A 26,817-nucleotide genomic window follows, 5' to 3' on the forward strand; every position below is an offset into this window, starting at 1 on the left:
TCTGCAAAAACGGTATCTAGAGAAACGTGCCTTGCAAAGTAATGGCCTTCCTAAGAACAGTGTCCAGGTAGTCCCAGAATGAATGTAAACTCTAACTAATATGAGATACTTAATATTCACGCCCTCCTTCAGAGCTGTGCTGATAACAGAATAAGGTTGATCTGTTGCCAAAACTCACCAATAATTTGAATGTGCTATTTCAGCAATTTCAGGCAAAAGGGAGAAACTTCACTTACCACTGAACACAAACTTTAAACTTGACTTTAAAACCAAGTAAATCAATTAAATGACAAGTTTAATTGAGGCCCAAGAAAAATTGGCTAAAATATATTGTTATTTTGTGTACTTTTCTTATATTTAGATTAAAACATTAAATGCTCTTGTAGTACAGTTCTGCTCTTTAAGCTACGTTGTAAACATAACTTAATAAACTCCTTTCACTATTAGTCAGATCTGTACTAAATTTACCTTGTTCAGCCCAAATCTCAGAAGGAAGCCAGACATACCACTTACAAGGACGCCATTAAAACAGAAGTCTGTTGATACTGCGTTATTTAGGTATGTACATGCCTGCCCTGTGCAGCCCTCAGCTGAATGTGTGCTTCAGGGCTGTTTATACCGAAGCCCCATGAATGAAGAAGTACAATTACGACTTTGTATATTCTTTTTTTGGAAAAGAATTATTACATAAAAACAGGCTTTAACATTTTTCTTTCATGCAGATTATTTTTCAGTTTGCTATTTTTTATTTGGTTTTTTCTTTTTTCCTATTTGCTGGGTTTTAATGTTATTTCTGGTTTTAAGTATTTGAATCTGTATCAGCAGTTTTCATACTATATTGACACAATAATACAACTGTTCAGACTCAACTACTCGGGACATATTGGCCCAAAAAACTAAGTAATAGCTGGTCTTGCTTTCTTATCTTATTCGCCATGTTGTCTCTACTTTTAAGACACCTGTCTCATTTGCCTCTCCAGTTTTTTACTATTTTTACTTCTGTTCTTAGCTGCCAGCACATTGTGCCAATGCAGTGAGAATATATTTTCTTCTGGGGGAAAATAAATAAATAAAAAAACCCCTGTCAACAAGCATGCCTTAAATTAATGAAAACATTTATATCACTGTTACATTAGATCAATTACAGAAACTGTCAAATTCTAATACAATTTCACACCTTACAATATATTTCATACTGCACAGAGAAAGTGTGCTATATTTTTGCTGAATAGCTATTTTACTTCCCTTTATTAGGCACTAGGACCTTCCCCGCTCAGTCTTGTTTGTATAGAGGCTTATTAGGTATTTTGCACGGCTCACTTCAAAACTGTGAAGACAATCTCAAAATTGATTACTGATAGTTCTAAAATACTGACATTTCTACCACACAAGCATGGCTGTTTATTTACATAATGTAATTGTATCCATATATTCACAGGCAATGGATTTTGCTTTTTTCCTTTCTCACTACTTTCTTTTTTGACAGGAAGCCAAAAAAATGCAAGATTTTACTCCAATTAGGCATGAGTATTAAAATCAGTGGTAAAAATATCAATTATTTTTTTAAGCTGCAATATCTATACAAATACATCTGCAAAACTAACCCGTGATCTAAAATGCAAAATAATCAGGCAAGTCTGACAGGACAATCAGACACTGAATCCTGAATTACTCTGTCTGAATTTGAATTATAACATGGCCAGCCCATCTAGTCTGTTAATACCAAAGATGATGATTTCTTAATATTGCCATAAAGCACAACACATACAAAAAAGCACATTAATTGAAGCTCAGTTATAGAACTGTGCTAATATTAATAACACTGCCTGCCACATCCTTGTAATTTCATCCCGCAAGGGTAGGAATTAAACCAACACAAGTACCCCAAATCCGCAGCTGATACAGTTAATCTGAAATTAAGGCAAGCATCCCTTCAACTAATTAAAATGGAAGCGAGAGGGGGAAGGGAAATATCCTGATGATCTGATTCTGCAGTTCCACGCCCAGAGGAAGAAAGCAGCATCTAGGAACTCTGCAGTATTTTTTAACTTGGTCCAGATTTAGGGAGTGTCATTTGCCATAAAAACTGCCTAAATTGCTATGAATTCCTGGAAGAAACACTTCTCTTTCATAAAAACAACCCCTGCAATTTAGTGAAAAAAAAAAAAAAATCAAAATTCATTATCTGAAAGGAGTCAAGGCACTACAAGGCAACACCAGGCCCCTGATATTTTTTCCCTGTGCTTCTCCTGAGGCAGGGCTGAGGAGAGATCCAGTGAAAGCCCATGAGACTGACACCAGGCTTCCTCTGGGGCTGGGCGTGGGTAACAGGAGTTATCTGCACTCTCTCCAAATATCTTTTTAGATGTACAGAGTGACCGAGGCCCAGTAAGGCTCCAATTATAATTCTAAATGAATTCTTCCTATTGCAGCAGGCTGAAAGCTTCCACTCTTGAAAGAGAAAAGTGGTTCCTTTACAATACCACCCAAAGACACAGCGTAGGTGTGTTTACTCTGGCAATTTGGGATGACAGAATTTGCGGTGCCTCACCTCACCATTTCTTGGGTTTGAGAATGTTAAACTTAATTAGAAACTGTTCTCTAGAAAAACACAGGCCACAACATAGCAACCCTCTCCTCTTTAACACTTTCTGAAATTACCTGTAAAATCCTGTACTAGGATTTTAAAATTCTATGTTTATAACATGGAACAAAGTATGAAAGAAACTATGCTTACAGAAACCTCACATTGTCAGTCTTTGCAGTGGTCTTTAATTAATCAAGGAAACGATACCCCTGAGACTTGATCAACCTCCAATTTATTTAAAGCATAAATATTAACTGCATTAAAAGCTTTCATTGTCTCAGACAGAAAATCACCACCATTAAACAGATAACACATTTGCAGCTTGCCCTCACCATCATTTTCCTAAGAAATACAAGAAATAAGAGGACATACCTGTGTAAACAAAAACTGATAAAATATTTTTCTTAAAAAACATGATGTTTCATTTCATTTAAAGTCTGCACTTCTTGATATATGATAAATATTGTTTTTTTCATTTTAGATTTTATTTGCATAGCTATTGTACTGCTAGTTTAGACAGATCAATAATCAGATATATACATATACATGGAAAATATCATGGTCCCAAACAGAACTGTCATTTGATGATGAACTCTCTAAATGTACTACTGTGAGCAGCCCATCTTACATTCTTTACATTTTACAAAGCTGCATAATTTGAAATGGTTGGGGCACTCGCTGTTGGGAAATATTCCCTGGTTTTGAATTTTATACAAACAGCGTAGTCTGCCATCTGGGCATAAGTCCTAGGGTTTATGAAGCATGAAAAAAGCCTTCTGTCCTAGGCCCTAACTTTTCAGCTGCAATAGAAAAAGCACAGAAGTTCTAAAAAATAAAAAAGGGCAACAATTCTTAAAATCGAATGACCTGGATAATGATGCAGAAGCAGCAAAGACATTGTCTTGGTTCAGCACAATTGGTTGCTCTAATATAATTATAAAAGCTCTCTGAGAAGTTGATTTTGTCATCTCACAAAGGTGCTCTTGCATTGACAAATAAGCGATGCCTGACTGCTTTGATCAACAGGAATTTGTAAGGAAATATAGTTGAGCAAGTGGGAAAGGGAAAGTCTTATTTCTTTGGTCTGTTGAGAAAATTCATCCTGGAAGGTCTTGGTTCATTCATATTCTATGAGTGAGCTAAAGCTTTGGATTGGGTTGGGCTAAACATGGAGCCAAGGTTCATCTGTGCTGTAAGGAGGAGAAAGTAGTGGAAATAGAGGCCTACTATAGCAACCAGCACTAATGAACAATGTCACGGCAAAAGAGTGGTTTGATAGTTGTGGGCACATACAGCAGTATACTAATAGCTGCTATAAATTGAAATAAGCACGCATTACTTAATGAACTTACCAGCCTGCGGATCTCTCTCTCACATTCCCGCTTTATTCTATTAATCTCATCCTGATGGGACTGATAAGCCATGCGCAGGTCAGCAGCCTTCATTTTATCCGCCTGCATAATGTTGTTCAAAGCTTCTTCAAGCTGCTTTTTGCCAGATTTCAGCTCCAAGATCTCCTGTTGCAACTTCATCCGTTCACCATCAAACGCCTTGCGAGCCTCCTCCTTTGCTTCACTCAGCAGCGCCGTCTTCACTTTGTCAGCCGCCCCGTCCCGCAGGACATTGACTGTTGACTGCAAACGCTGAATTTCTCCGTCTTTAATTTTCACCATCCTTGCTACCTCCTGCTCGTGCTGACGGATCAGTAGCTCTCTGACACTCTGAAGTTCCTTCATTTTCTCCTCGTGGAGCTTGGCTTTCAGTTCAGAAACGTAGGCAGTGTGCTTGTGCTGCTCCTGCTCCCTTTCTTGCTTAACCTCTTGGATTTTCTCTCTCAACTTACCCACCTGGAACATCAATATAAGTATTGATTAACAAGTGCTACCACACTTTTAAAAGTCACAAAGGGAGATTTTTCTCTAAACTTTATTAAAGCTTCATCCTGAATATTCGAAAGCAAAGACTGCATACCTGACACCACTCTCTCCAGTAAACTGGAGAAACAAGGCTAGAGAAAATCTGTGTGTTGTGCACGAATCTGCCATGGGGATGTGCTATTGGGAACAAGTTCTCACAGTTTTAGGGAATAAAATAAACCCAAGCAGCCTCCAATCTAGTTCTCCCCTTATCTCCTCCATCAACCGCCGCAGACTACTCTCATCCATAACTGTGATCTACAAGCAGATGGAAAATGAATCAAACAGAGAGCAAAGAGTTCGTGTTTATGTTAGGAAGGAAATGCTAGAAAACTTTCTAGTATTCGAAGGACCGTGCTTCATGCATGCTCATAATGACTTAGATTTTCACATACATTCAATTAATTTACTCCCACAACATCCTTCTGTAGCTAAGCAGCACTATCACTGTTTAACAGATGGGGTGCTCAGACAGGCATAGATTGATTTACCTAATTTACACACTTACTGTCTTTGGGATTTGAGTCCCAAATTACTGTTCTTAAATCCACTACTTGACCTAAGGTATTTCCCACTAATCAGATGAGAAAGGATCTTGCCTTGAAGGAAGAGAGAGGAGAGATCCTATCAACAAAGGGGCGTTCTAATCAGTAGGAACATGGGGAATAAAAACTAAATTAAAGGGGAGGGGGGAAAGAAAAAAAGACATTGATTTTTGATTTCTTAATTTCTTAGCTACTTTAATGGGAAAGTCCTTATTAGATAAGCCAAAAGAATTGGTCTACTGAGAAATAACGTCCACTCAAAGGGCTTCAGACAGGACACCCTAAAAGTGAGGCTATTCACAGTCCCCAGACACTTCAGAAAATATAAGCCAGTGACTCTAAGGGTTGTGGAGGGAGTAGGGGAAAGGTCTTATAGCCTATTATAGTAATACCCACTGGGATGAAGCCTCATTATAAAACGATGCTCAGCAGGCTGCATGGAAAGCAATGCTTTTTCCAAGTGGGATTAGATATTAATTTAGAAGAAAGAAAAAAAAAGAAAAGAAAAAAAGGGGGGGGGGGAAGAGCAAGGCTTGCTTCTCTCTTATAGTATAACAGAAAGGCTATAATGTATTTCATCATGTGTAATGTTAGTAACATCTATCTACTATCCCTATCACAGGGACTGCCAAAATACAGGCTCTGCACATGTACTTCTCATCTAAAGCAAAGGCAGAGGCAGAGATTTCAAAAACAGACTTGTGTTTCAACCTTGAGTGGCAATACAATCATACACACCTAACAGTGCTTCGTGGTAAAAGGAGGCTACTGAGCAGCAGGATGTTAGTCACTGTCACAATATTCCTAGACTGCTTGCATCTGTGCTATACGAAGCTGTATCTGTAGTCATACAATGCATTTAATTTATGCTAACCTAAACCAGAATTGCAGCTTGCTTGAGATTAGTGCAGAAAGGATGGGAGATCTCTATTAATATTCATACTACCATTTACTATGAGGGTAAAATTAAAACAAATTCTTTTTTGCACGGTTCTGGATTCTACAGACGAAACAAAAAATAAAGCGTTAATTAAAAACCATAATGCTAGTTCAGAAAAGGCCTAGAAACCTTCATTATTTTTTTTATTGAAATCAAGTTGTCTCTAAACAGGCCTTTCGGGCGGTTTACTTTAGGCAAAACAAGACATCTTAACTCAAGAGCCTCAGACATAGCTCATCCAACGAATCCAAGATTACTACTTAATTTAAGTGTCACCATAAAATGAGACTGACGTGTTACTCATCAAATCCACAGCACTGACATAGGGTTTCCGGAGTCGGAACTTCACCTGAAGTCTTTAGACAGCAAGGACAGAAGACTTTCCCTGTACAGAAGGTGTTATGATCCTGTTATTTTCAACAGTAACTTTGAGGATTAATCAACTCCAACTTACCCTAGATTTAAAAATAAAACAAAATAAAATAAAAACAGAAAGGAAACAGGCTAGAGCAGGAGAGGGAGGAAAGGTATCTGCATTGTCGTGAAATTAGTCTTCTAGATACACTGTGGACTAAACACCAGCTGGGAGAGCACTATAATTACAGCTGTGGAATCAGACACCATCAGAAGCAGATTTTATTGCACAGATACTGTTACCCTATTACAGGATGATTCCAATAATACATCTTTATGAATAAAGATGGATTTGTTTATTGAATTTTCTCCCAAAATGCTAAGTCTGGCTATTGGAAATTATCTGCAGGAAATATCCACGTGTTATTTCTTCTGGTAGGATGACATTTAGTTCCAAGCCTACAGCGAATAGCACTGATTTTCAGTGCTTGCATTAGGGTACCCAGTTCCATAGGAGAGTCTAAGAGTCTCCCATCCATGCCCATAGCATGGGGGTTGGACTAGATGATCTTTCAAGGTCCCTTCTAACACAAACCATGCAGTGATACTGTAACAAAGCTAAGCCACTTACTCACCTATTTACTATCACAAATGGATGAGTTTATAGATAAATTTGCAAATGAACCAACACTCATTATTTACTTAAATCTAGTAGTTATTTTCTTACTGATGAGCAAGGAAAATTGAAATGAAACTGAGTAATGAAACCTAGTAACAATGATACAGGAAAACAAACCGTATAATGGCATATATAAACAAGGTTAATATACCTCCAGAACTACAGTAATTCAAAGTTAGTCATATTTTACATAAAGCATGCAATTGAAAGGCACTTTTTAATACAAGATATTATTGAATCTGACTTCCTAAAAGCATTTTTAAATATGTGAGAAACGGATTCTAAAATTTTGGAGTACCGAGTTACACAAACTCAACTTTTCCCCTTTCACTGAGTTGAGGGAAAGCAATATCTATATGCATTGTTCCTGTCTGTAAGAACACATATTAAACCACTCAGAGTAATTGAATGTTATCGTATTTCACTAATCATTTTACTTACAAAGCTTCAGCAAGAGCAACGTAAACAAAAAGAGTAGGAATCCTTCTAAAACCCCTGGATTTTTTACACTGCATTTTAAATGCCTGTCACTCATCACCCAGTAAAAAAAGATGCATCCTAATTCTCAAGGATTTTAAAAAGTCTTTTCTTGTTATAGCTTCTTGCCAGAGAAGATGAGAAGTTAGATCTGTCTGTTAGGTTTTCCCCAAAATCCATAAGCTGTCCTCTCCACACTCCCTCCATCCCTCTCTCCTGCACACTATGCGGATCTGTACACGTCTGGCTTCCAGAGCAACTGACTGAATGAAAATAGTAGTGTGGCATTTTCCCATATGCCTGAGTCTCAGTTTCAAAATGAACTTAAACTTTAAGGCAATTTGTCTTTTTTTTAATTTCCGGCACTCTTTTTTTTTTTTTTTTTTTAAATGAAGAAAGCTGTTCTGTTCATAGGCAGAACATGAAGCATAACCAAGAAATGAAGCCAAAAGGGAAATAAAGTCAGGCAGGGTATCAGGGTACCAATAAAACAGGTATTTTCTGCCTTTCTAAATTAAATCTTTAATAATCAGTGCACGTTGACACATCATTGTTGCCAAAGCAGAAGCTAGCTTCTTGGAAAATAATGCCAAACATCATCACTTCTTCCCTTTCTTATGTCTGAACAGGGCCTGAAAGAAGGATTTTCTTTAAAACAATACAATTACATCAACATGGAGTATTTGCATCTGGTGTTGTTTTCTTTGTCAAGGTATTTTGCACACAGAAATATAATAGTTCAGTGTTATGAACTGGAGTCAATGACATAATTTTAAAGTTACGCATTCCTAAACAGCAGTAACCTATTAGGCCATATACGTTCCCAAGTGCTACTGAACCACTGCCCCAACAAAAATGTTATGATAAGAACTTACTAAGGACTACCTAGTTTTTTTCTCTTGAATTTAAATGCATATGTTTTTTATTTGTGGCACAGTAGTCAATCACTTGGGAGGTGGGAGGGTTATTGTCCTCACAGCCTTTTTTTGCGAGGAACTCAGGTTATGGTAGGCAATCTGTTGCCAGCTGTGAAAAAGGCAGGTTACTAGGGGTGAGGCCAATAAGAAAAGACACTACTGTTTATTTTAAAAACCAAATGCAATAGCAACTTTCCTTCATAAAGAACAAAAGAAGTCTGTAAGATTTGCTTTTTCTAAAAAAATATGTAAGCTCTACTCCTATTTATGCACCCTTGTAGTGTAATCTGGTGTCCAGCCAACAGCATCCTTTCTATTAAAATTTCAGTGTGCACTGGATTATGACATTAAAAATTACTGACTTATGAAAAAGGCAGACGTAACACTGGCCCCGTTTTTCTTCTTGCATGCCCATTGCCAGTAACAAATAAATTAAAAAAAAAATAAAAATCAAGGCACCACATCTGCTGCAATCTTTTTTGCCTCAAGTGTTTCCACTTCTGATAACCTTCTAACCTAATGTGACAATATCAAAGGATCACAGAAAACTTGTTTCTGTTCATATCTGAAACTTACTGCTTTTCCCTGTGCTATATTTGGATCCCCTAGAAAGTTCCGAAGACTCCAGTGATTGCCCTTTTATTCCAGTTTAGATACATAATTTGGTAATAAAAGCTCTACTATAGTTCTGAGTAGAATTTTCCTGTAGATCACACTGTAACATCAGGGTTTTTTAGGATCTCGTCCACTCTGTTTTCTGTTGACCTCTTCCAACATGATACCATCTAACAGGTTTAATTATCATACTTTCCTGTTGATTCTCCATATTAAAGATAATCATTGCTTCATATCTGTCTATCGATGTCTCATTCCTCTCCAGTATCTGTTTTGTCTGTGTTAGAAATTGCATTATCATGTCTAGCATATTCACTCATTTAATAATTTTGAATTCTGATTGAAGTAACACTGCCGCATTTATTCTTAATAACTTTGTTACTTACTGTCTAGTGTTTGACAGATGTCCAAAATTCTCTCGGTTTAGTGATTTTGTTAAGTATTGAGAAATTACATTTATATATCAAGCATAGAGAACAGCTGAATTCAAATGCCCTTCAACTGCTGTCAGGAAACAACCTACCCAAAGGGATGTGCTTCCTTTTATTTCCAATTAGTAGTGGCAGGAGTAACTATACATGGTTTTACCACTACTTCACCCATTTCCCTGCTCCGAGAGGGTTGCCATATTTCATTCCCAATTACAATACCCTAGTGCCTCCTTTCTATTCAGTACACTCCTTATAGTTGAGTAAGTTAACTGGCTCCTTTCTTATTCCATACATAGCAGATGGGAATAACATTCATTTTTATATACATATTCAGTATGCCTGGATTCTCAAATCAACAACTGTATTTAGAGTTCTTCCATACATACTGGCCATAACTCTTTTCCATATGACTTTTTAAAGCCCCAGTAAATAAAGCTGTTTTGACAGTATGACATGCTTTCTAATTTATTTTTTTTTTAATTTCACATATTGAAAATAGATTATTTTTTTTCAACTTACAAGGAATCACTGTTACACACAGATTCAACATCTGACATCAAAGCTCAAAACCCCCAAAGATATTTGGGAAAAGCATGAGGACTTACAAAAACAATCCATAAAATTGTGAGGTGATACAGCAGCGAGTGAGTTGAAACATCTCATTTATCCTAACTCCTAGATGTGTTGTGATCTCAACTCTATAAATGTACAGTCATAAGCCAAATATGGATATTTAAAAGCAATAGCAGAATTCAGTGAAGATGGAGCAATAATGACAGCAAACACTACAACACCTTGCTATCAAGAACAAAATATTACCCAAAGTATTGGAAGACTACCTTCTAACATTTGGCTAACCATCTCCGTAGGAACAGGTACTTTGTAATACTTGTTCTTAAGTATTCATGGATGTCAACATGGGCATTTATAAAACCACTGCTGATTCACATTTTCTTGACTCTGACTGCCAAGACCATGCTTGTTCACTGCATCCCCTTGTGCTTACTGCACCAGACTTTTAGGTTCCATTAGAGCAAGTCTTGCCTCCATTCGTGTCAAAATAAGTACAATTTATGTGCTTTGGTCAATTCTTTTTTGTTACTTGATACGCAAACTTTGGATGTCTTCCAATCAAATATTTCTACCAGTAGAGAGAGGGCAGTATGTGAGCGCATGTTCAGTTCATGCATTTCCTTCTCCAGGCTCTTCATAGATGTCAACAAACCTACAATCCCAGGATGACATGCTACATATCAACAGGCTGCCTAAGCCTATCAAACAAATGTTGCCAAAACAAGAGACAGTACAAGGGAACTAAGGCAGGGCCACAACTTTTGCTTCAGCCCTTCAGCAATATAAATGAATCCAGCTGCTCATACATCAGAGGCCCAGAACACCACCAGCAAGATCCACAAAGATGCATATTCAAAGAACTGCAAACATATCCATTTTGGATCAGGTATCGCACAAGCATGGAGGGGAGCAATTTTACAGGAGAAATGTCTTTAAACGGCTTAACAAGAAATGAAACAAAATTAACTGGGAAGATAGACACAAGTTTTGGATGTCTCTTGGGTAAAATTTTATTTCAGAGAAACCAGTATTTTGCAGGCAGAAGTATGTTAAGAGTAATTTCCATTTGTGATGTCTCTCATCAATTAGAAGGTTCTTCCTCAGATAAATCATTAATATAGGCATATACGTGTGGGACAAAACAGTTTAGGAGAATTAAATTAAATGAATTGGCCCCACAAGAATTTGTTACCTTTCCTAATATAGTGTATGTCCCACGGGCCACAGAGCTGTCTGTTTAGCAGCTCCAATATTTTCTCTCTTACCTCCATGCCAATAAAGCCATCTAATTTATTTAGAATTCTCTAGGCAGAGCATTTTACTTTTCTGATAGCAAACTGTAATTTCTGTTGGTTTTGTTACTCATTTTTAAACTACAGTCTAAAGAGGAAAAAATCTCTATGGCTTTAATTTCCTCCTTTTCTCAGTCAAGACATCCTATATAACTGCTGCACAGACAGAGAGCAGGCTGTTGTCCTGGTGGTGGGAAATAAACAACTCAGTTCAATTCTAGCTAAACAACTTAGAGCAAACACTGCAGCAAAGATGTGGGAAAGAGGTTGAAGACCTCCCCCATCCTCCCAGAAACGCACTGCAACATGACGTAGCATTTACTGTAGACTGCACTGATTTTAGAGCGCTCTGGCTGTAATCTCCTCTTTCATATTCAACTACACATTACACACGTGAGCTCACCCATTTGTCTGCACACATACGCGCACAAACACAGATGTGTCTCCTATAACAACCTCAATATACCAGAAAATAAGAAATTCTCAAACTGTAGAAAGATGAACAGGTAACCAAATTGAAGCAACTCTTACCAGACTGCATGTATGTAAATAGGCAGACGAGTTACAGAAAATATCCCTACAGCTGTCGTGGTCTCGTAGCTACAATTTATTCTTAGTTGAATCAGAGTTAAACTTGACACTATTACAGGTAAAGCATCAAACTTGGAAGCATACCAGGGCTAAACTCTTCTTAGGGTTTGTGTAATCTTTTTGTAGAATTTTTAAGAATATGAATAATTTAAACACTCAAAATTAATTCATTCTTCTGTCAAGGTATAACTTTATAATTATGTGCTCTTTTTAATGCAATTAAAAGATGATAATAAAATTCACATCTGTGTTTCTACATAAGAAGTGACACAGAACAAAATGGGAAATAGGTCAAAATAACTCAAAAAAAATAATTTACTAATGTAAATGGAATGTACCATCAGCTCACAAGTCTCTTGCCAAACAGAAGCACTGAGATGCTAAAAATGACAGTGAAATAATACAATTTATCAGCTGCTAAATTCAATTTTAGTGAGTATCAGCCACTAGTAAATTTCCTGGTGTGTGGTTTTAAGAAGCACAAGTAGTTTGTACCACTCGTTTTATAATTTATTCTCATTACATCAAACAAGTAGAAGTTAGATGAGGAAGATAATAGCAAAAAAACCTGACTTTTTTGTTCACTCATCAATATTGCAAACCCATAAAAGATACGACTTTTTGCTTCTTACTTGAAGAATAAAAATTTCCAAGGCAACACAAGTTTAGCTGGCTGATACATACTGCACCTATTGTATCAGTCAAACAAGAATTAAGGGTTTATTGTTTCCTTTTCCTCTGTAAGAAGTACATTCTGAAGATTATATTTGTAGGGGGGTTTTGTTTGCTTTTTAATTAAAATATCAAAAAAATAAGACCATTCAAAGCTGAGTACCACACAAGGCTGTTAAAGAAACTAGAACATACAGGAATGTTATTATTCACGTGTTCCAAATTTTAAACCAATATAAAGAAACAAGGCTAGAACAAACCTATGTTGTATAAAGTGAACAAGTGTTCAGCGCATACTTGTTCCACCGGTAAGTCCTTGAAACTCTTGCAACTACAGTATCACCAAAGAAACAGAGATAACTGCATCTGCACATGGATTCATCTCCAGGATGGTCTTGTGCAAAGTCAAATGCACTAATCGAGACTAATAAACTAATAGAATAGAAATAACCTTATTGGTTTGTCCATATTTTAAACTGCTTCAGAGCTATATAAAAGCAAATGCTAATCTTTACAAATATGTACGTACTTCATGAATGAAGAGTTTCTCCTAGGTGTTCTCTTGATTACTCAAATACCTGTTGAACATGTGCTAGATAGACAAATATTGATGGAAGTGTTTCATTAGCAATTGAATGCATCATTTAACAGCTCAGAGCAACGGCACACATAACCTCAGCAAAATCATATCAGGACTCCTACACAGTTGATTTCCAGTTAATTTACATTCTCCATAGGCATTTAAACTGACACGCTTTGAATACGGTGCTGATGTTTGACTTTGAAGACACTTCTTTTTACAACATAGAGTTTTCAGTGCTAAGATCAAATACAAAACTCCCTTGTTGCCTTTAAGTCACACAAGCTAGGGCCATTAGCATTGCTGCGACTGCAAATTTCAGTCACTGGATGTTTGGGTTTGGGGATATTTACTTCCTTTTGCACATTATTTAAAATAGTTGGCACCAATTTCATTTCATCAGTGGCCCTTCTTCTGATTTCACTTCTTTGTCCCATGTTTTCCTTTAAAGGCTAATGCATTTTAGTAGTGAGTAAGTTTGAGATTCAAGCTTTGCTGGTTTCTAACAGTGCTACTGTTAAAAGTAGCTGTTAAAAAAAAAAATAAATCACAAAAGATAGACAAATACCTTGCTTTTTTCTTGCTGAAATTCTATCTGGATGTTGGTTAGTTTAGTTCGTAGCTCCTCATTAGCAGCTTGCAGGGCTTCAATCTCCATGTCGGACTTCTCTCCCTTGGCACGGCTTTTCTTTGACATAATTATTTTTTATGTTTAAAATAAAATTTTTGCCCCACACTGAGCTACTAGCTAGTGCCTTCTGCTTTTAGCATTTAAGAGTCATGCAGTGTTCAACAAAATCTTTCACGCAAATCTCTGCCATCGTGGGAGCAGTCTGTCATGTCCTGGAAGAAACAAAGTAGTAGGAAAAGAATTAGCTGCAGCATTGAGCAGAACCAGACCTCAGACTTAAGATCCAGTTTTAAAGCACACTGAACTTTCTTGTAGTATATACTATATTGCATAGGGTACTAGACTTTGAACGAAATGGATCAGAAAAGAAGAAGTTACAAAATATTTCATCATCTTATCTAAACTCTACCCACTGTAACCTGAGGTCTACAGAAACTCTTTACAGTTATGATGAATATAGCATAAAAACAGAAATCAAATCTTATTCAAGACCTGACTTGGACATGCTCAGGACCCGCAAGAGGCACAGGGACAGCCATAAATTAATTGAGGCTGGTGGTATATCAGTGGGAATAGTTTATTTCCTGTACTAAGAAGAAAGCACTTCTAATCGTGATGTATCAGTTATAATTCATAATTGTATTATTCATAGTTATCACTGAGTCTCACAGCATCAGGTTATATGGAAAAGGTATCACAAAACTGGAAAAACATTTTAAAATTACTTCTTCAAAATACCACAAAATATCACATATATAAAGTGCTTATGTTCAGGGTTGATATCATTTGAAATGCTCTAATAAAAAAATGAAGGTATTTAACTTCATTTTAATCCCCCAGTATGCCTCTAAGCTTAAAATTATTCAAGTCAGTCTTATGGAATATTCAAGGAGAATATCAATAGCAAACAAAGAACCCTGATTCCAATAATTAAGAAATCCCATAATTAGTTTGCTTCATGAGTAGTTATAGAAGCTTAATCTGAGGCTTTTTTTCCTCTCTGCTCTTCTCCAAGAATAACTTGGTCATCACAAGAACAAACTGAGCAACAAGTGCTATCAATATTGAATTAGTTTCCAAACCCACGTCCTCTGCTCATTTTAAACATCCACATAATTTTCATCATTAAACTGCCAACAAAGCAGAGAGATTCCTACTTTAATACTGAACTGCATTCTCAGAGTATTATATTTCCAAGAAAATTGCTACCAAATTCCTTCAAACAATAAGTTGCTCTTTCCAACCTACTTCCGCTGAGAGTTATTTTAGAAATTGTATTAGAGTGAAAATCGCATGCATTCTTTAGCAGATACTTTCTAAAGGCTTAACAACTAATACTTCAGGTTTATACAGACAAACATCATTTGGTGAGTTCAACTAAATACATAACTTTTGTTCTCCTCTTTAAGGACTGGTAAACAGAAGCCAAGGAGTTACACATCTTGCTCAAAATGAAAAGTGAAATTAGAAAAAAAGTGAACAGAATTCAGAACACCAAATCTCAGTCTGTTTGACAATATTCCCATGGAGTTCTTTCATTTATAAAAAGCAATAGAAAAAATACCAACTATACCAGTTATTTGTTAAGTAACTTAAGGGAAATCATTGTTTTGTTTTGTAATATCAGATGTTTTTCCCCCCAAACTTAATAATCTAACAATTTATGCCATGCAATAAAATCTAATCTGTTTCTTAAATTCATGATAGTGAGCATTTTTAATATATAATTTATGAAAAAAACCAGGAAATTTAAATTTTTTAAAATTTTATTTATGTATCAAGCCGACCATACAAAACAAACACTGGTGCTACTGTTATTTTACACATAATTGTTGATTCAAGAAAAATAAATTAGTATTATTCTTACAGTAACTTGAAACAAAGAACTCTTTAGTGAGTAGAAGAAACTTCAGGAATTACTGCTCTTAGTAAAGAAATTCCATGCTATTAATCTGTGGAGTTCCTATGATGCTAAAGACTGAAACTAAAGACTATTTAATCAATATATTTCATCCAAAATCGTTAACTGTATGGAAAATTTCAGTTCAAAATCAGTTGCTAGTGTTATTTCCCTGGTCAATTTGTAAAGAAAATCTAAACTAACATAGATGTGCAAATCCAATCTATAATAATTCCACAACATTTACAGTGCTGGAAGAGGAAATAAATTGTTCCTTATCTCAAAGGCTATCTGGTGTATTCAGATACTGCCGAGGAATTATTCCTGAAATGTTTAGAAATTATCACGTGTATTTTGTTCAGTAACAATAATCACTCCTGGCCGTACCATGTTTCCAAGCATATTATGAAGATACTAGACCATTCAATATGAACATCTAAACTTATATTTACACACTTCAGGGGATGGCCTGTCTCTGAAGTCCTGGGCATGTAAAACTCTCAATGACTGCAGAGTTCATATTTTATCCCAGAGCTACCATCATTCAAACCCTATAACAAATCAGGTCCTACAGAAAGGTATCAGAATAATGCTGTTGTCTACCTTTGAATGCGTGGTGGTCTAAATATAATATGCATTATTTAATGCTGTTCAAATTACATTTAGCACTTAAATTAGCTTTAAAAATAGAGTTCAGCACTATTCTTTGACATACTCTTTGGAATTTAAAAAAAATGGGAATCTCAAAACATTGTTCTCAATCTTTTCCCTGCAACTCACAACAGTTAAAAATCGAACCATTCAGGTAAATAAAAGCTTAGGCCCAGAACCTGAAGAACATCACCCTCTTCTCTTACAGGCATTAATTAAAAAAAAACAAAACAGCCCATCAACCTGTGTTGGTGGGCTTAGAAACATTTCCATGTTTACTCTTCCCTAGATATATCCTTCAGCCTATCTATTTCAAAAGCGGGAACTATGGCAACAGAAAGCCTCTCTGTGCACTCAGAGAGGCACAAAGCCCAGACACGCAAGGGCTACAGTAGAAGAGTATGCATCTTGATTCCCAAATGAAAGGTTTAGAACTAGGGAGTGCCTAGATTCCCTTCTAGCTGACTGCCCACATTTACTGTTTGGATAAAGGTCAGGATTTAAAAAAAAAAAAAAAAAATTAAACTAATAAACACACTGAGAAAAAAAGAAAGAAAAAATATTCTACTCTGACAAAATTTGACTTTACTGACCCAGAAGCTTCAACCAGCAACCTATTTGTTAACTCACCATATGTCAGTTAAGAGGCAAGTTCATGAAGCCACCACAATACAGTCCCACAATCACTCCATGAATAAAAAGAGCCACTTCCTACACTGAGAGTTCTACACTCTTATTGCAAACCTTAAGATCATTTGAATATATTTTATATTTCACAAAAAAAGATAGGAAAGAGTAATGGGTTCTAAATCACAAGTCACCTTTTCATTTTCGGAATATAGCAAATGTCTCACTTTACTTGATAGGCATAGGGGCACTTGTAATTCAAGAAAAAGAACAACAACAAAAGAAATAAACTTGACTGGATTTGAATCAATTGTTCAACAGTTTAGGGGACTCGCATGTGAGAGATCAAAATATTTAACATGATTAACAAAACATTACTCCATTTGTGCTAAATGTTTGGGGAAATCCATTAAATGCCTGAGGTACCTGGAAAACCAAATCAGTGTTCCAATCATAACTTCCAATTTCCAATTTCTCTTGTATTTGCTTTGCAGATTTAAAGGATGTACTTTATCATTACTTCAATCTCTTCCCTGGTTTTAGCAAGAAAGGCCTAGAACTAAGTCATGAATTGCTATACGATACTTCTAGATATTAAATATCAATAAAACTTAACAGAAAAAAAGAAAAATTAATTATTGCAAAAGTGTGAAAATGTAGCATCAAGGAATTTTTGTTACTTAACAGTAAGAAAAGAAGGAACTTAATAGCTTCTGGTGAAAAATAAGTCCATTTAAAGAAATGCAAGTCTTTAAACTTGATTCTGTACTGAATACCTGAAGTAAGTGGAGGGTTATATCTTTAGACAGCAAGTCTTACCTTAATAAATAGTTATCAAGAAGAACAGCAAGCACACCCATAAACTCAAGTAATAAATACGGATAAACTAGCATGGTAACAAGAAAAATCTACTAAATGGTGTCATCCAAAATTCAGTATTCCAGTCTTAATCCAGATTTGAACAACTTTATTCAGCTTCAACATGATTTTTGGAAGGTGTAGTTGTTAATGAGTCATCTCAGCTGAAACACCAAGCAAAAGCACAGGTAGGGGAACGGGAAGGGGAACCATCTTCATCTAGACACTTTCCAACATAAGTAGTGTTTTTTCATTTAATTTCAGACTTTCTCTTATAATTCTGCAGAACCTACTATGGGCTACCCATAACCCTTATTACGCTTGTGAACATGAGATTTAAATACATTCTTAGTACAGCACAATTCTGAATATTCAAGAAGTTTAAAATAAATGTTATTGTCCGAGTACCCAACAATAGTAAATGCAGTGAACACAGGTACAATGAAAACTTCGGAAGTAACTGCCAGTTCACCTATGTTACAGTTTAAGAAAACAGTTAAAAATCAAGCAGTGACTGTATGGGAGGCAACATTCATAGTTCTCAATGCCCAAGGCACATTTCTCACACGGTTCAGATGACCTACATTTCCTGCTTCAATTCTCACTTCTATGTAACAAAACATGACTGAATGGATAAAAGCAAAAGCATCTCTACAGGATGTAAAAATAATACTTTTCACAGCCAAAAAATATAAATACACATTATCAGAACAATTTTCTAAGTATATTGTAGACTAGTCACACTTTAGATACTCATTTGTTAGCCACCTACAGAGACAGGTCTATTTCTATAACAGTAGAGCTTTTGAGGGTTATTTTAAATCCTATCCCACTGAGGGAAATGTGGAGTTTCCTTACAGTGGAACACTTTTGTAAGTGCCATTTGTGATAGGTTTTTTTTGGTGGATAAAACCAAAAGCACATTTATTGTTAACTAACAGCTCCAGATTCATTTTTGCAGACTCACAGCCTACAGTTCTGAGCCATTCTTGCTTTAATAACAATATACCTATAAGTCCAAACTATATGGAAAGCAATCATCAGGAAGCTCTAAATATTAACTGTTGTTTTGCAGAAAGAGCTCACAGTAACATTATCTTGTTGAGCACAGTTCAACCGAGGTAACTTCTCGACTTTGTAGAGATTCCAGTGTAGCATGAATTAGGCTTTTATGACACCTCACTCAGAAGGTTTCATAGCAGGTGATACCCTGTGGATGAGCTTAGTATTTGTAAGTTAGCTCATCCGCCAAGAATAGGAATTGCTTCCATTATTTTTTTCGATGGCATGTCAGAAAAGGTGACCTGCTGAGATTCTGTATCGGTACAGTCTTTCAGAAAACTCCCATTGCCCCAAGGAATCAGTACCCATGTTTTAACATCCCGTCACAAATCACTGCCTTCCAGGTCTTCGTGGAACAATTAACAGTACTAGAGTTTGGCAAATTTCATAATGAATTTCACCAATGTATTCATTTTCACTTAAGTGGTTGCCTTTGTCATGTATGCATCTGTTAAAACACACGCAACTAAAATATGTTTCCAAGTCACTGCATAACACACAAAAAAATAATAATCAAAGTATATCAAACTCATTTAGACCCTGTACACACCCTCAAACACATGTGTACCTACTACAGACAACCATAAAACACTGACTAATTATTTTTGATTGGTACTACTGCAATAGATAGCATCCAGCACATTGATGGCCTCATTCTAGTCAAAGGACACAAGCAACCCATCCAAAAAAAAAAACCCTAGTTCTTAATTTACAAGAAAACATCACAAGTTAATACACAGTAAAAGGGAATGTTTGAGCTGAAGATGACAAGGCCGAGGGAAGGGAAGGAATCACAAATGCATTTAGTCACCAAGATTAATTTGAATTTATTATGTATACATATTAAAAAAAAACTGTGTTAAAGTTCTTTACAGAAGGGACAGTATCTTCAGTAATTCTTGCAAGCCATTTAGACTGGGAACCACATGATGGTTACATGATGGAAAAAGACTTGAAGGAACAAAAGGTCTCCGATTGTATAGATTATTTTGGAGGAAAACTGCTGGACCACAGTTCAAAAATGTAAATTCAAATGAACTACTTACTGTGACTACAGACAATTTTCACTGCAGTTCCACTGCCAGGCAACAAAAGAAATGCAACCATTTGGGTGCAAAAATGCTAATCTCAGACACAAGACCCCTGTCTCATATCCTGAAACTGATAATCTCCTCAAATTGCTACAGCTGCTCAGGTCAAATCTACAGGCACAGCAGAGAACAATCAAAAATAACAAGTTTACATAAAGGGATGGGAACAAAAAGCAGAGGCAAAGATGCACAATGAATGTGTTTGCACAACACCACAGCAAGTTTGGAGACATGTACGTAGTGCCCAGTGAGCAGCACAGTTGCCTTACGATACAGTATGACATAGACTTCGTGCAGGAAAGTGGTGGCAAGCACTGCCTCAAATACAGCCCTGTTAGGAAGGAAAGGAAGTCAACCAGATCTCCTCCAAACTGTCGCTGCCACGTTCCTCCCCCCAGCCCTGCTGGCCCCTTCCAGACCCGATGCAGGTGCCCTCTGCAACTCCCTTTCTGCACTGCACGACACCATGATATGCTAGGAGTTACTGAAAGCTTGACCTGAATCCCTTCTCAAAAAGTTATGAGCTTGATCCCAGGCCTTCTAAGTAAATAAAAAAAACATTCATCGGCTTTGATGGATGATCGTTCTTTATTATTATTTACCCAATTACACTCATAGCACTGTTTTGTGGATTAATTATTAAAATCACCCTACTAACAATATTAAAAGATAAAATGCTACAAACAGCAGTCCTGTGACACATATATAAAATAAAAAAAAGGGACAGTAGCATAAAAAGGCAAAGTTCAAATGCAACTAAAAATGATAAAACAAACCCCTCCTTCCACAACCTTCCAAACTCAGCTCCATTAGAGAGTTAGAGCCCTTCAGGCTGCGAGCCCTTCAGGCTGCAACCCCAGAGAGGCAGCTCTAGGCAGAGCTCTTCCTCCAATCTCTGTGCCAGTTCCTTTCTTCTGAGCAGACACAGGAGACCTGACAAGATGCCTGCTGCCTGGGGGAATGTATGCCCAGCATCCTGCCCTGCTGACCGTAGCCTGAGTGTGACACAGGGAGATCCCTGGGCTTTCCCTGAGGAGCAGCACTCCCTTTAAGGCACAGTATTTAAGAGCAAAAACAGGGGTGGGAAGAAAGGGCAGGTTGTAGCATTTCCCAGCTAGGGCTAGATAAATGCCAAATACAGAGATAGATTCTAATACCTTTATTCACTGTCACTGACACCCTACAGACTAAGCATCCTGCCAAATTTGGGCTTTTGGATTATACCGGACTGCATTTGTTTAGTTATTTACATGATTTTTGCAGGAAGGTTCCTTTGGATTTCTTTTTTTAAACCATCATTATTATTGTTTTTATCATAAAGGGTTAGAATAGTTAAAACCTGAAACTGGAAAAATGAAAGTTTCAGGGATGACAGCTGTGTAGAAGATGTGCAAGATAACTGACAGGCTTGGGGAGAGAGGTTCAGATTCCCAACTTGACGACTCAAGAGAGAGGTGGAACCTCAGTGGGGAAAAAAACTGGGGTCATCTAACACTTTACTGAATGATAAATATTTCTTTTATTATTTTGTAAATCAATAGGATAAACTTGAGAGGTCAAGTAGGTGTAAGGAGGAGAAAAAGGACACGGGGATGTGATCTAGTTACCAGCTGAACAGTGAAGCAGAGGTGGCATGATTTGATTACGCTGTTTCTCATCTCAATAATTATTGTGCGCAGTCAATCACCTTTACTAAACCTGCAAGCTACACCGTATTGTGCCAGCCAGCCCACACTCCCACCTTACTGCTCCATCACAGAAGAATTAGACAGCTATGTGCAGAGCAGCACGAGCATATCAGTCAGCACAATAAAGACAGTTGTAACAGTGAGCAGGTTAATGACAAAACTTCCTCACCTACCAAGGGGCAGCTTGACTTCGACAAATCTTCTCATTAAAATAAAGACACTCAGCCAAAATGAAGATGTCAGCCTATTCCAGAAATACAGGAATGAATGTGCTTTATTTTCCAAAGATGCCATCATGCTCCACTTTTAAAGTCAAGTTCCTTGGTTCCTGAGGTCAAAATAAATATACACACTACAGAGCTGGCAGTGCTGTTACTTAAATTTCAGTCACTGAGTCCCCAGAAAATACCCACCTGTACTCAGGAATTTAGGACCTCAAACTTGTGTTTGATTGCTTTATCAAGGAATCCTGCTCAACTTCAACGTTCTTGAAGCAAGATACACCACATTCAAATCTAATTTCAAATCTAACTGGATAATAATAATAATAATTATTCAATGTGTAACACACACGCTAAGGTTTGATGGATTTTGGTTCCGTCTATGGTTCTGTCACAGATTCCTTATATGACCTTGAACAAACCACTTATCTCTCAGTAAAACAGGTATTACACTTGCCTACCCCAGAAAGATGTTCTGAGGACAATATTAAAATATGAGAGATTGAATAGGGGTTATGAGAAATGAGGCCTATGAAACCTAGCAAGAGTTTACAATTGCTAGCTGGCAGGAATCATCAAATTTAGTGTCTCACAAAACTGCAATTCCCTCACAAGATCTGTTAACTTTCTCATAGCAGTGCTCTGATAATCAGCCACCTAATGTTTGCATTTCAAGTATTGATGTTTGAGTGAATGTTCATTGGAGTGAACAGAGTTTAAGTCACTCTGGTGACTGGCTGATGTAACTGCATCACCTGGGATAAAATATTTAAACTGGATATTTCACCCAGACAGTAGCTTCTTTCCCCTCTCATTTCTCTAAATTGCAAAAGGGAGCAGTGCAGCAGCTTAAAACTACAGCCAGTAAAATGCACAGCTAGATGCTAACACAGCAAGAGCCTGGAGACAAACTTTCATTTCTTTCTCAGCTTAAACAGAACAGAGACAAGCACGACAAAGCACAAGAAAAGCACAGAGGAGAAACTTTGTGAACTAAAGACTTTCTTTGTGTAACCATCCTCCAATATCCACAAACTGAAAATGCTTCACCACCGTGAGAAGATTACCAGTAAAATACCCTTCTGGTAACTGCCAGCAAATTTGATTCAAACCTTGCCAGCCTTGTTGGAAAGGTTGTTGGCAAGTTGGCCACCAGAAATACGAATGTGCTTTCTGAAGCTGCTTGGAGTTGAATGTGGTGGCCATGAAAATTGCAGAAAATACTTTTAACCAGAAACATGCATCAGAATCATAATTTTAAGGATAGCATCCCTCAGAATGTTAAAAAAACAAAGACACATTCAGTCATAATTGAGCTTAAAAAGAGAGAAATATGCAATTAGATATAAATACAAACTCCAGAACTACTCTGTGACAAGCCACTATAGACTATGAGGCTGACTGCTGCCCAAATTAGATTGATTGCTTTATCAAGGACTCCTGCTCAACTTTAACATTCTTGAAGCAAGATACACCCCATTCAAATCTAATTTCAAATCTAACTGGATAATAATAATAATAATGATTATTTTATGGGTAACACACAGGCTAAGGTTTTTTGAAGGTATTTTGAAGCTCAAAAATTAATCAATACACACAAATATATTTCTATAGAAATAAAGCTTCCTAAATTTGAAAGAATGGTTACTTGTATAGGCAATTTTGAGCTTTCTAGAAAGCAAGTTGCGTATCTAATTTATGGGGGTATCTATTTTATGAGGTGCCCAGCACTGCTAGCAGTGTATCTCAAACTACTGAATGCAGTCATATTCAGGCTGGTTTGGTCATTTAGGGGAATTAAAAAGTGATTTATTGTTCACTCTGAGGAAAACGTCCTTATCCTTTTTACCTATATAACATTTTTTCTTTCATTGGGAAATCAAGTTTTCATTTCACTATACTGTTTCAGAGAGCAGACCATAAAGATGGTACAGTGTTTTTAGGTAAGTTGAGGTCAAGACGTTTCACCTAAAGCTTACAGGAGTCCTTGTGGCTGAACAAAAGATGTTTATGGTTCATAAGGAATGAACACAACCTCCTTCTTCCCATGGTGCCTGCAAAGGTGGCCATTCTCTGCAAGGTCTAAGTGGTTCTGTAAATCATCTTTGACTACGGACAAAATCTTTATTCAAGTTGCATTGTCATATAAATAGGACACAGTAGCAATCCTAACTTTGCATCCACAGTTGTGTAAAAATGTATTCGTATCCATATAATTTCTGCTATGAATTGATCTTCATATTCAGTTCTGTCCCTCTCCCCTCCTCATCCCCTAAAAGAGGTGGCAGAGGGAAGCCTCAAAAGTTGGGGTGCTGGCAGTGAGTTTACAAGCACAGTTACTCTTACTGACGATTCAGGGGAAAAATATGGAAATAGGTATTGCCAAAAAAACTATTCTTTCCACATCACACATCACCTCCATAAACTTTAGGTGAATCTCCGAGTAAGATTTTGCTTTAGGGTTAAGGTTAGCACAGCTATGGCAGCAACACTGCAGTTTTTCACCTCTAAAATAACAAAGCTATACTAACAAAACCTCAACTAGCTGTTTCCAAAACAGGAAGGGAGGGGACGGGTGGCGTAAGAGATGGGGAGGTGGGGGGCAGAAGGCATATACCCTGGGAAACAGACTACCAGACTGGAGCCTATTTAAGAAGGCTCTAATACAGGAAAAAAGAGAGCTAATCTTCTCAGTGATGTAGCCCGCTTCTTACCACTAGACTAAATAACAGTCCTATCTGCTGCTTCTCTGCTCTTTCCTCACAACCACCAGTTCCCAAAGACACAAAAAAAGAAAAGGAAGAAAAGTGCGTATCAGAAGAAGAAAAAAAAAAAGGTGAAATTAAAGCTGAAAGTTACACACAAATAAAGACTTACTTGTTATTTGCATACACTGCTCTTGTACAGGAAAGAGAAAATGCTGAAATGCTGCCTTTTTCAGTGAACAATGTGAAAACCCGGGGCTCTTAAGTGTGACCATGTTCTTTCCTCACCCATGGAATATCAACTCAAATGCCTATGCTACAAACATATCTTATTTATTATTTTTTTAGCAGTAAAAATTTGGAAACACCAAACCATAGAGATCTTCACTAACACTTCCCAAATGTTGTAAAGGATTAAGGATAGGAAATTACTAGATGTTTCCTTTGAGATATGCAGGTCTTCACCATAAATAGTTAGGTAATGGGTTTCCTTTCACTGTCCTGTCTAGAGGCCCCACTTTTAAATCTTAGATTGATCGTTGGAAGTTAATTGATATGCCCAAATACTCTCCACCTCCCTTCTACTACTAAATTTCTCTTTTTTCTTGGGTTATAATAACATCCAGCACACTTGGAAACTGCTTTCCACCAGCAATATAACCCCTTTTCCCTGCTCCCTTTCTTTCATTGGCTTTCATTAACTTAAAAAAAAAAAATCATTCATGTATAGATCACTAAATGTAAGGCAGGGGAAATTTAAAGTTACGCTTGTGCAGGAAATTGTTACAACTGCACTCTTGCAAGCAGTTTAACACAAGTTATTTTACTTGAGAAAGATGGGAAGTCAGCTTTCCACAGTTTCCTGAAAAAGCACAGAAATACTAAACCGCCACTCTTGAACAGGCAGAATAAAGCGCAACTGATCCCAAAGGCAAAACAGTACCAGCTTAGGTTTCAGAAGCACAGCAAAGTACTATAATTCTTTTGCATCCCTTTCCACCTCTTGTCTGAAACAACCAGGAGGCAATAAAGTATTTCCTCAGTAAAGAAATGCAAGCTCCTCAATGAAGCAATAGAAATGTCTCTGCTACGGATCGGACACTTGTCACTTACATCCCAGTATATTCCCTCACCTGGTTCCCCTTTGCATTTCTTAATTTTAAGCTAGATTTCACAAAAGTCAACCAGAATTTCTTTTTCTCCCCCAAACTTCTATTTTTGTTTTAATAGCAAGAAGTAGTGCACGGGCTAGCAGGGTTGTGGCAAAGATGCTTATCAAGCCTGCACAGGACTGTGTTCAGGGGTTGCCAACTAATCAAATTTCAACTTTTCTCCTATTTAAAGGATTTAATTCTGATCGCCTTCCACCCTTCAACATTTTCCATCTTGGTCATCTTCAGGACTAAATAGAGATTTGCATCCCTAACGGTCCTGACCTCAGAGTGCACCTACAAAACCCATCATTCTGTCTATATAGGAATCCCTCTCAGACATACTAGTCTGTCACACTCTTTTAACAAACTTGAACTGTTAGCTTCTCTTATCTCCCTTTCCTAAAGTGTAAATAGAGAGAATTCTTCCTGGATCATGAAGCAGTACTGTCCCCAGAGCAGGGCAGTGTGATGATAAACATTTGAAAAATTTTCAATAGCCAGTAAAACTTCTGGGTTTGATAATGTGGTGTTTTTTCCAGACAATAAATGCTTAATACATCTGTTTGTTACTTGGGATAGAATATCTAAACAGTGGCTCAACATCTAAAAATAACTCAGGTAAAGAGGATCACACAGATTCAAATCAGTGAAAAAAATTTCAGACTTTTTTGCATCAGAAAAGTTAATAAATGTGTTTCTATTAAATATGTTCACATCTGAAGTAACTTTTCGAACAATCTCAAGGTAGACTTTCTAGTTTGTGTTAAAGTTTAGTTTTTAACACAAACACAGAACACAGTCCACACTAAATAAAAAGTGAACTCAGCTGGGAGATGGAAGTATTTCAGTATGTAATATTTTTCAGGCACACCAACACCAAATTTGATGCAAAATATAGGATGTGCAAAAAGATCGCACAAGGCAGAAAAGGAGCAGAAAGGTCTCCATGACTCCATGAATTAAACAGAAGTCTGATAGAAAGCAGTTTCCTCAAAATAATACATTGTGCCACCCTAGAGTACTCGACTGCAGAACTGCAGCGCTGAGCTACTGAACACCA

At 36.9% G+C, this 26,817-nt stretch overlaps 1 protein-coding gene across 8 annotated transcripts in view; it reads right to left on the reverse strand.

Annotated features, from left to right (window-relative positions):
* Nucleotides 1-26,817, reverse strand: part of JAKMIP1 (janus kinase and microtubule interacting protein 1) — a 97,418-nt gene that overhangs the window by 69,840 nt on the left and 761 nt on the right. For 7 of the 8 annotated variants that reach the window (XM_054203890.1, XM_054203888.1, XM_054203884.1 and 4 more), the window contains exons 2-3: nt 13,738-14,012; nt 3,940-4,434 (exon numbers count right to left, since the gene is read on the reverse strand). In XM_054203890.1, the coding sequence (XP_054059865.1) occupies nt 3,940-4,434; nt 13,738-13,866 (624 nt within the window). In that variant the 5' untranslated portion in view covers nt 13,867-14,012. Of the gene's footprint in view, nt 1-3,939; nt 4,435-6,281; nt 6,395-13,737; nt 14,013-26,817 lie in introns of those variants that run through there. The other variant, XM_054203891.1, reaches the window with a different exon arrangement.

The sequence above is a fragment of the Rissa tridactyla genome, chromosome 5, assembly GCF_028500815.1.
Source record: "Rissa tridactyla isolate bRisTri1 chromosome 5, bRisTri1.patW.cur.20221130, whole genome shotgun sequence".
Taxonomy (NCBI): Eukaryota; Metazoa; Chordata; class Aves; order Charadriiformes; family Laridae; genus Rissa; species Rissa tridactyla.